Source organism: Notothenia coriiceps, unplaced genomic scaffold, assembly GCF_000735185.1.
Source record: "Notothenia coriiceps isolate Sejong01 unplaced genomic scaffold, NC01 NC01_scaffold00000708, whole genome shotgun sequence".
NCBI classification, from domain to species: domain Eukaryota; kingdom Metazoa; phylum Chordata; class Actinopteri; order Perciformes; family Nototheniidae; genus Notothenia; species Notothenia coriiceps.
The window spans coordinates 3,147-14,565 of record NW_011333409.1 but is presented as its reverse complement, the minus strand read 5'-3'; the positions used below and the strand labels follow the sequence as shown (position 1 = coordinate 14,565).

Below are 11,419 nucleotides of genomic sequence, written 5' to 3'. Positions count from 1 at the left end.
CTTTGTTTGGGGGGGGGGTGTATCGGCAGGCCTCGCTCCTCTCTGCCGCTGCGGGGCTCTGTCCTCTATTCCACACCAAACTTTCCCCCGGCCTTTCAAGGGAGGACTTAATGCTTGTTCAAACTCTTAAGTTACAAAAAAATAACTTGTTAACACATTGGGGCTATGTCTTTGGGCTAATTAGCCAAAAATTATGAACGGGGAATAAAGTAAGCTAAAAGGCATCGTAAAAAACAAATACAGAGTAAATATATTAAACTTAGGTACATACAGGTTGTCTGGTCAACTAACCCCATTCAGAAAAACGTTTTTCCCTGGCTGAAACCGGGAGGGGATGGTGTTGCACCTCCAACCCAAAAAATCCTCCTGCTTTACTTCCAAGTCTGTCAAGTTTCTGGATCAATTGATTAATTATTTGGGGCTTGAACCACCTATGTGTCTGTCTGAGTTTATGGGACATTGTATTCCCACAACTTCCGTAATCACAGCAAACATGGGTAACGTGGGATTCTCGGCGGGGCTCATTTTCCCCCCCTCTCTGCAGGGGGGGCGTGGGCGTGGTCAGCTGCTGCTCAAAATTTTCAAAGACAGGCTTGGAATAGAGCGAAAATTAGCGAAACGAGGCATGGCTAAAAAATGATCTGTTTGGTATTTTGAAAAATAAAATTGATCAATATACCTTATATAGGTATGGTCATACACTATATTATTTAAATATAGCATGATAGGTCTCCTTTAAAGAATCTTATTGATGCTCTATAATAGAGAGGTGCAGTGATGACATAGGCCTACTTTTATAGGCCAATCCAGAAATTAGCATCACAAGGTTTCACCCAAAAAAAGAAGCAATGGGATTTTTCCATTAGATCTAAGAATGTTGCAGAAAATAAGATTATTGGTAAACACACATTTATGATACTCACGTTTTGTTCCCCCAATATTACCACCCTGTTGACGATTTTTGAAGCGTAAATGCAAGTAAAAAGCAAACAAACTACATCACAGTGTTATGCCTGCGCGTCACCACCGCTAAGCTAATGTGGCTAATGTTTGGGATGATGACGTTTAGTAGTCCCATCTCGTCACTTGTCAGCAAAAGCCGTTTTTTATGACCAATAGAAACTTCAATAGGGCTCTGACACCAATATGTATGCCCTGAAGCGTGTCTGATGACATATACAACTAGTGTTTGATAGAAGAGGTGTCATCATTTACATATAATTATGTCAGTGATTACCCTAGTTGGCTCTAGCAGCTCATGCTTGTACCAACATGTACGTACGTTTTTTTCTCCAAGCAGCAATAGACGAGAAGGCAACAGTCTGAGCAACAGGTACGGCCCACCCTCCCTCTCAAAGAGGCAGGTCATATTTCAGACAGACTGAACTCTGTCTCTGCAGTAGACGTTAATGCACAAACCCCCCAACAATAGTCTGGTCAGACCTGTTCACAGGACTGTCAGAAACAGTGTTACATACACTGCTCCACTCACTGTGCAGTGCTTATTTTGTTGTTATAGCTGGAACGGTGCCATAGATTCAATCTCTTGAAGTATATGGAGTTTCCACGATGTATCACTCCACCCCCTTTAAACTTGGTAGAGCCCAAAATAACCAGAATAGCTGTGTGACGGTGTGTTAACTGAGAATCATACATGTTTTATTGAAACTAAGTATACAAGAAAAAGATAGATGAAAGGCATAACAGTAAACGACTGCTCAGCACACAATAATTAATTGAAAAATAAATAAAATAATCAGGTTTTAAGCTTTCTATGAACTCAAGATTTAAAATTGAACAAGCTACTAAAAGATTAAATCTTGAATACAAGATTTTAAATTGAACAAGCTACTAAAAGATAAAAAGAACTCTCTTTTCTGTATTTCTGCATTTTTCTGTATTTCTTTCATAGTATCTCTGTTAGAGCATACATCTGTTTGCAAATCATATTGGGATCTACAGCCAAAATTAAAATATTTACAAATGGATTCACAAACACTGAGATTACTAAAATACTCAACAATAAGCCTGCAAAGTTTTGAATTACAAATGTCCTATTGCATTTCTTTATTTCACTCATAACCATGTCATTTAAAAGGGCCAACATTTCACAAACTATTGTTGACACTGAAATTTAGAAGCAGAACACTCATTTGTCAAATGAAATATTTTAACTTCCTCGTATAGTTGTATTCTGTGCTTTCATTTAATGTTATTCAAACCTAAAGGGGCCCTATTATGACCTATTATGAGTTGTATTATGAGTGTTACTTTTTTACATACATGTAACTTACATGCAATTGTGGACCATTGTTTTAAAGAGGGATTCAGTGTGAAGTAATTATAAATGTATGTTGCAGGCTGTTGTTCTGGTGATTGCTTACTCAGGACACAACCTGGTAAGAAAAAAAAGGGAATGGATTCTCCCTGCGAAGCCACTGAAGGAAAATGTAGACTACACCAGAAAGGAATTTATTGCCAAGGTGAGTCACTGATTATTTATACCCATATATTCTGTAACAGACAAAGAGGGAACTATTTAACCACTAACAGCAATAATTTAGTGAGCAGGTGTTGTTGTCTACAAATGTACTTTTAGTTTGTTTCTCTGATGCAGTGAAATCACCGTCTTCCTGTTTTGTGTTTCAGATTCGGTCAGATTTGAAGGAAACTGAGGGACTTCAGTACTCTCTAGAAGGCATTGGCGCAAATAAATCTCCCTTCAATGTGTTTGTTGTCGACCCTCATACTGGATTCATTCGTGTGACCAGACAACTCGACAGGGAAGAAATCGATACATACAATGTGAATGATGTTCCGTGCTTTTTGACCTGAATACCACTGTATTAGATTCTGAATAAGTGAGTAAAGAATTTTTTTTTTTTTTTCAGCTGTCAGGTATTGCTAAGTACATTAATGGTGGACATGCAGAGAAACAAATTGACGTACGAATCAAAGTTATCGATGAGAACGACAACGCTCCAGTGTTTGCAGTCATGAAGGACGGGGGGGTGAAAGAGCTCAGTCCTCGAGGCAAGTGTTTCTGCTTTTGTGTGCAAATCCAGATTCTTCCTTCAAAGTAATCCTACAGTTACTTCATAAATACAACAAAACATTCTGGTTTTATAAATACGAGATGATCTATTTTCTTGCCTTATTTTCACTAAGCTGCTTAATGTGACACATATTTATTTAACACCTAGAACTAGTATATAACAAAGGTAAGTAGCTGTACATTTGGTAAACAATTTGATATTACTTAGGTTTTAAGTCATTATTCAGTATCCACATGAGAGTCTGAGTGTTTTCTGATCTTTCTGACCAGTTTGAAATGTGATGCATTTAGCTGTCTTTCATCAGGGCATAGCCGAATGTACTTACATTTTTAATAACTGTTTCACTAAATAATGTTTTACAGGGACTTCAGTCATGAAAATAACTGCAACTGATGCTGATGAACCAGGAAATATGAACTCTCAGATCGCCTATACCATCGTAGATCAGAAACCTCCCGGTGACATGTTTTCCATTTCCAAAGATGGGATCGTACGCGTCAAAAGTTCTGCCCTGGACAGAGAGGTATAGTGTGAACTACATCTACAGGGCGAGTCTCAATCGCAGAGGATTACAAATACTAATCGATGGAGCTAGATTTGTCTCAATAATTATATTTGTGGGTACAAATATCCAACAATGGCCAACTCTGTGTGTGAAGAATGTAAATCAACACGTGTAGAATTGAGAACCACTAATGCATTTTCAATCTACAAATAAAAACCGAATACAATTCACAGATACTGATAGAAAGTTCTAAATGTCAAAAAAGATTTTCACAAATTATTTTCCTCATCATGGTTTACCTAAATATAATTTACACTTTGGTTTTTCTTTAAAGTCAACTGTCACTGTACGTCCAGTGCAATCACAAGATGTCATATGTAACGTAACCTGACTAACAGGAAGTGGTCGTGTGTTTGAGCCTGCCATTGGCTGCCTTTTCAGAAACAATTCACCATCCCTGAACCTATCCATATTATGATTTTGATGGGAGACTTTCACTTCATCTTGAGCTCAGCATTTCCCATGCCGACATTCAAGACGTTGTAATGATGCACACTATAAAGCAAAGCAGCGTTTGCCGACCATTGTCGCACACACAGTATCTGGTATTAAAATAATCAAACAAGATGATGGTAAAGCATTTATCTAGTCATTTGTTTGATCAATCAGAGGGACTTAGTTTGAAGAAAGGCTCCGCTTCTATATTGTCAGCTGAATTGGTAGAGGTACAAAAAGTGCTGACCGTGCTGGACACACCGCAAAAACTAGGGCGAATGAGCACTTACCAAAAGTGACTGAAGGCCAATAACGAGTATTTTGTGTCAGGGCCTTATAGGGTCGCTGTGTGAGCCTTCCTGTAATGTGAATGCATCTCGTGTTTTATGTAATACTTCCCAGCACTGCACATCCTGTAGCTTCAATAATTTGCCACCCTTTTTACATTATTGTAGTGGTTTGACTGCATCTTACAGAGAAGTCCCTGCTTTAACACTTCCTGTTTTATTCCCCATTCTTATTTCAGACAGCAGATCAGTACACTCTGACAGTGAAAGGTCAAGACCTGAATGGTTTACCAGGCGGACACAGTGCAACCAGCACTGTTGTCATTAATGTTCAAGATGTTAATGACAACCTTCCCACTCTGGAAAAAGTGGAGGTACTTTTCTTTCTTACATTCTTCTTTATCAACATGTTAAACTGTATATTGATCTAATAAGATTAAGGGTTTTAGAGTTAAATGGGTTTCATGTTTCCTTTAAGGGAAAAAAATGATATATGGAAATGTATTTTCAAAAATGACTGCATCTCAGAATGCTTTTTACCTGCAGTATGAAGGCAGTATTGAGGAGAACACGGAGGGTGTGGAGGTGATGAGGATCAGAGCAGAGGACTTGGACCTGGAGGCCTCAGAGAATTGGGAAGCCGTGTTTGACATCGTCAGAGGGAACGAGGCCGGGTACTTCAGCATCAAAACTGACACCGCGACCAACGAGGGCATTCTGATGCTCGACAAGGTACACAAGTTCAATAAAAAAGAAACACAAGTGTTAGTAAAATGATCATAAAAGCAGTAGGTGAGACAAAGAACGTTTCTGTAGGTAAAGTATGAATGGGTCCACCTATTGACCTCACCATTGGAACACTATACCAATTCAATCATACCTGTGGCTACAAGGCCACGCGTGTTATTAATTTAGTATTGGTGGGTGTTTGTCAAATGGTTACAGTGTTTCTAAATTAAATAAAGCCTAGGGTTCATTAAGTTTACAGGTTCTAATTCTGATTAAAGAGGCCCTATTGTGCTTTTTGGGGTTTTCCTTTTCCTGCAGTGTGTAATATAGGTTTTAGTGCATTTAAATGGTCTGCAAAGGCTTCAATCCCTGTGTTACCTCCAGAGGGAGTTTCTCTCCCGTACTCTGCCTGAAACATCTCCATTAGACCCATTTGTTTACTTCTGTAACATAATGAGATCACTATGTAATACTCACTTGCACTCCAACACATTGTACGTAATAGGCGGGACATCTAAGCTCTAAGACTCTAAGCGGTTGACCATTCTCAACAGAGCCGGCCAGCTAACCAATCAGAGCAGACTGGGCTCTGGTTTCAGACAGAGGGTGAAAAGAGGTGCTGCAGCACAGGCAGTATGAGCAAAATAAAGAGCTTTTTGAACATTAAAGCATGGAGACATGTCCCAGCAGAGACACTACGTACTGATATGAAACCTGAATATAAGCATAATAGGGCCCCTTTAATTACTGGCGCCTTTATCCAAAGCACCTTAAAATAAGTGACTATGACGATACACATTAGTACATAGCTTTCAATAAGCCAAACCATTTAAAGTGCTAGTGCTTTAGTTTCAAATACGCCAACTCTTATTTAGTCCTACATAAAGAAGACGTTTTTGTCTTTTTGGCCAAATTTAGATTGATATTTAGACTTTATGTGTTCCATTTCACAGGCTGTCGATTATGAGGATGTGAAGAACCTTGACCTAGGATTAATTGTGAAGAACAAGGTTCCACTATACGATGGATCTACTGGATTTTCTGGAACTAATATAGGACTAGGTGGAGCAGGAGGAGCAAGTGGTGCTAGTGGTGCCAGTGGTGCAAGTGGTGCCAGTGGTGCAAGTGGTGCCAGTGGTGCCAGTGGGGCAAGTGGCGCAAGTGGTGCCAGTGGTGCCACTGGTGCTACAGGAGGATCAGGAGGAACCTTCGGAACATCCGGAACATTCACGCAAGGTGGTACCACATACAAAACCTATCCGATCAAAATCAATGTGAAGAACCAGCCGGAGGGGCCAAGTTTTGACCCCAAAGTCAAAGCTATTCCCGTCTCAGAGGAAGGCAGCTCCGTCGACATCAATGAAGTCATTACCCGCTACACCGCAATAGATGGAGACACTGGGAAAGTTGCTGAGAATGTCAGGTCAGTGCATTAACACATACTTGAAANCAAGCTGAGGTGGGAGTTTGGATTGATGCACTGGGCGGATAAATGAACGCTGGTTTGACCTCAGTTTCAATCTTCTTGCCTCCGCACACCTCAGCCAGGGTCTTGAACTTCATACCGAGGTCATCAATAAACTGTAGGTCGTTCTCAGACTCCAGGAGGCTGCAGCAGCCCACTGAGCCAGCAAGGGAGCCCTGACCCTCGTAGTCATAAACTAAAAGAGCGTCTTTCCCTCCAAGGTTTTCGTTTTCACTCGTCACCTTCTGTTTAAAGAGAAAAGAGAAATCATAACCAAGGTTTCCTTATTTATCGACTGAGACAAATCCCATGATGACCAATAAGAGAATCCTCATCCTACTACACATTCAAGCACATTATTAAAAAGCGGCTCATTGAAAACCAACAGTGTCAGCACTGATGTGTGGGTGTAGGTGTGTGTATGAGTGCGTATTGTGAATGTTTTATTTATTATCATGACTTGCTTTTAACTGTATTCAGTAATGTCATCTATTGTAATATGTACAATCGTATAACAATGTTGTGGTATTTTCATTATTGCTTTTAGGATGTCTATCACCATCTGGCAAAAGGACTATCGGTGAAAACTAGCCTTTTGGCTAATTCGAGTACTTTTACATGTTTTTAATATGTTGATTAAAGTACAGTGTCCCTTGTTTTAAATCAATCAATTCAATTCAATTATGAAGTGGCATGTGTATGTACTGCATGTTGCACATAACATCACATACCAAGTTAATGCCTGTCGTTCTACTGGAAAACATTGTTGGTGCCCGAAAACATGCTTTTCAAATCTTTTTAAGTTTGTAAGTTGTAGCATTTGAGCTGTTCCATGTACGCACATCTAGATTAATATATTTTCAAAACATTTGTCCATGATAAGTGAAGAACAGAAATATTATAATGATTTCTCACCTCACTGTAGTACTGTCCCAGGAAATGGTCTGGCAGAGCCATTCCCTCGTACATTCCTTGATGTACTTGTGATACTTCACTCTTAATCCAAGTTCCGAATCCTGAAACGTTACTCATCCCCCAGCCGATGCTATCACCTTGAAAAGAATAGCCCGGATACATCCCAGGTCCTGATCGCTGAATTGGGACTTCACAAATCACAACTCCTCCATCCACTTGTGGCGGTATGTTCAGTAGCGGCACCTCCTGTAAAAGATCAATGATCCAAATGTTATAACATAGTCCACACTTATTCAGCTGCCGGGCATCAAAAGTTAGCTTTCAAGCAGACATCCTCTCAGCAGCATCAACCAGTATGAAGGTAAGGTTGGTCTCACCGTGTTCTCGCCCTGGCCCTCAGTGCGGTAGTTAATGAGATGAGATTTGGTGTCGAAAGGCATCTCGGTAAAGCCCGCGGCCTCCCCACATCCGCAGAAGAGCAGCAACAGAAGAAAAACTGTAAAAACAACAACAAAGTGTTACTCAAAGGCTACTTAAACATGGTGTGGGGAATGCAGTGTTGCTCTGGGGTTATCCAAAAAAGGGTGCAGTTTATTTTTCATGGCACACTAACCTACCAGGTAATACACTGTCTAGATCAATTACCTAAACCAATATGTGCTAATGTTATATCCTATAAAAGGCAACCATGTATTTAGCTTTGCAGATCATTTAAATGCACAAAACCTATATAACACACTACGGGTTCTGGGTTGGTGCTGTTCAAAGGACTTATTTTCTCAATCAGCTTCAGTTTGATAAAATGTCATTACACAACCTTGAGGTTTTTTTTGTTAAAAACATACCTAAATAATTGAGGGGCTTAAAATCTCTTGACTTTTTTAAATGTCCAAATGAATTCCCTTCATGTCAGACTTTTGTTTTTGTCCCATGTAAATGGCTGGTTTAACTGGCTTAACTATACTCAACCTGATTTAAGATTGTCTTTAGCAGAGTTACATTATTAGGCGCCTGATCATATAACCCTTGAGCCTCAAAGCATACGTACGTAGTAGCAGCAGCAGACCAAGGAACAGCAGTCCGATTCCAGCGGGTCCTAACTCTGCTCCTTTCTTGGTATTACCTCGATCTCCACACATCAGCCCTTCCTCACAGGTGCACACTTGGACCGTCACTTTCTCTGGTTCTAGACAGGCCTGCCCTTGCTGGTCATTCACCACAAAAGTCACCTCGTATAAACCAGGCCACAGGGTCTCCTTAGCCCTCAGGATGGCTGCAGTGTCTGCAGGCATGAGACGAAAAGATGATGAGTGTGCCAAGTGTGTTTAATTTTGATTATAATACTGATTATAGTTGCAAAACAATTCAATACTGGAGCTCAACTGGTTGAGGATGCATGCCAGGATTAGGGTTAGGAAAACCAACTAATGTTGTTCTAATTGTATATCTATTTGAATGTTTTAATATCTATTTACAACACTTTAAAATATTCACAGTATTCTCCTCACCATTGTAGTGCTCCACCTGCCATTTACCCTGAGTGCCCTCTGGGATTATTTCAAAGATAAAAGGAAATCCGTTGGGGGAAAAATCTTCATCTTTAGCATTCACAATAACGGCATCATCGGGGATACACAGAGTCTGGATTTGACTGGTCAGGGTGGGGCAGTGGTCGTTGAAATCCTCCACTTGGATGGCTATGGTGCCAGTGGCTGTTTTAGCAGGCATGTCTGTGTTGAAGGAAATAAATAAATCAACCAGCTTTAAATTTGTTTCTATTTCCAGGACAGATTTCATGAACGTTTTCAAAATGCTAATCTCAACTGTTGGCAAGGCTGGTAAACCACATACAAAGCATCTTGATCTGAAAAAGAAACAAAGTGTACCTTCTGTAAAGCAGAGTACTTTGGCATAATACGTCCCGTTGATCAGGTATGGAGATTCTCTATCTGGCATCTTGTTCAGTTTGATATCAGCTGTTTTTGGGTCGATGGTAAACCAGTTGTCAGGGTCTGAGCCTTTGGCATACCTACAGTAGAATACACTGTGTCAGTTATCATGATTGAGTGTAGAAAACTAAGCTGAAGTGTATATATATATTAGGGCCGGGACTTTAACGCGTTAATTAAGATTAATTAATTACACAAAAATTAACGCGTTAAAAAAATTAACGCATTTTAATCGCACTTATTTTTGCACCGCGGAACGTTTCTCACTGGATGAGTTTCAGGGGTACCGATTATACTGGAGCACCAACTAACGTTCATTACTTCAGACAACAACAAACCACAGTGAACAATAGTCAAACGTGAACGAAGAAGCTGATGAGACCGCTTTGGTTGGCCCCGTGGATGGGACATTTTGTTTTAAAAAACGGACGGATGGAAGCGTCAATAAGAGCACGGTTGTTTGCAAATTATGCAAAAAGGAATTCGCATATCACCGCAGCACATCAAGCCTCAAGTATCACCTCAATGCAAAACATATAGCAGCTAGCGTGGAAGCTAGCGTGGACGTTAGCCCGACTCGGAATACAAGGACCCACACCCAATTCGCGTTGATCAAACAGTGGCCTATGCAACAGAGAGATTTTATTTTTCATCAGGATATTGGANTTGGGCATGTCCAGTTTGGGAGCCGTTGAGCAGTACCATGCCCTGCAGGTCCAGCCACAGGTTCAGAACACCGTGCTGCTGGCGGAGGCACCATCCAACAACCTGCAGGGCATGGTACTGCTCAACGGCTCCCAAACTGGACATGCCCAAGGCGTGGTGGTTCAAGGACAGACCGTGATGTCCAGCGGGCGAGCCCAGGGCCAACGCATGGTGCTGGTGGAGAAGAGCCGGGTCCATGGAAGTGGTGGCAACCTCATCCACTCTGGCAACCTCTCTGGCTCCAAGACCATGATGGTGGTGGAGGGAAAAGCCCCTAAAGGGACAATAGAAGGGCTTAAAAGTAGCCAGACCCACTTTATGCACGGGGGAATTCTGCAGTCAGGGGGGCTTTCAGGATCTCTGGTGGTCGGAGGGCAAAGCAACAGAGGGCAGCTGGTCAAGGAAGCAGGATATCTGTCCCTGAAAAGAGATATCTCTGGCTCTCAGAGCAATGTGGTCACTTCCTCTACCACTACAGTGAACAAAACCCCCACCTACCGCAAGGTGGTGGTACAGGAGACAAGAGAAATTCACTGAATGAGAGATCGTCCGGACAAGAGAGGATCTTTCCAGTGAGGCCAATAAGACTGTTCCTCTGGCCTGGTCTATGTGGTGATGGGATGATTGTGGGACTAAACTAATGCAAGAGAACTAATGTGAGACAGTTAATGGAAAAGGAGCATGTTTCCTATATTCCATTGCAGACTCCATTCTAAAACAGAGTCTACCCAAAGAAAAGTCAACATTGAAGTACATGAACAATACTCCAAACAGGGAAAATAAATAAACAAAATGAAAACAATAAAGTTGAATGATAACAATTCTAAGATGACCTTCCGAAAAAATCCCAGCAGACCTATGTGATGACTGTTGCCTTCTTTTTCCGTACCTCTCAAAGACAAATTATGTACATACAGAATCATGCTTGGTATAATCAGTAAATCCTTAAGTTGTTTAATGGTGTTTGTTTAATGCTGTCAGTTGTTTTGCACTAATAAAAAAAGACATAAAAATCCAACGGTCCCAATTTGGCAAATCCTATCTGATGCTTTCATATTCATCTTTATAATTTTGTTTTAAAGATAATCTGGGAACGATGAGTTTAACATAATTTACAACAAAATAAGAAAACCTCTGCAAGGGTAAGAATGAACATATGTGTTTTTTGATAAATTCTTAATAAAATGAACAGGACACCATATTACCCTTGATATTCATCCATTTCAATAGCTTCTTAAAGAGCAGAGGCAAAGCGGATTTGGGACGGTGCTTTAAGGAAATTGCAAGTGCATACTCCATGTGCCCATATCCCT

General features: G+C 40.7%; 1 protein-coding gene across 1 annotated transcript; it reads left to right on the top strand.

Moving 5' to 3' along the window:
- Positions 1-2,336: 2,336 nt before the first annotated feature.
- On the top strand, positions 2,337-11,133 carry LOC104956970 (uncharacterized). Its single transcript, XM_010784561.1, has 8 exons — positions 2,337-2,483; positions 2,650-2,805; positions 2,892-3,033; positions 3,419-3,579; positions 4,583-4,717; positions 4,890-5,075; positions 6,026-6,495; positions 10,082-11,133. Exons 1-8 carry the CDS (start codon positions 2,352-2,354, stop codon positions 10,641-10,643), a joined length of 1,944 nt encoding a protein of 647 aa, XP_010782863.1. The 5' UTR covers positions 2,337-2,351; the 3' UTR covers positions 10,644-11,133.
- Positions 11,134-11,419: the final 286 nt, after the last annotated feature.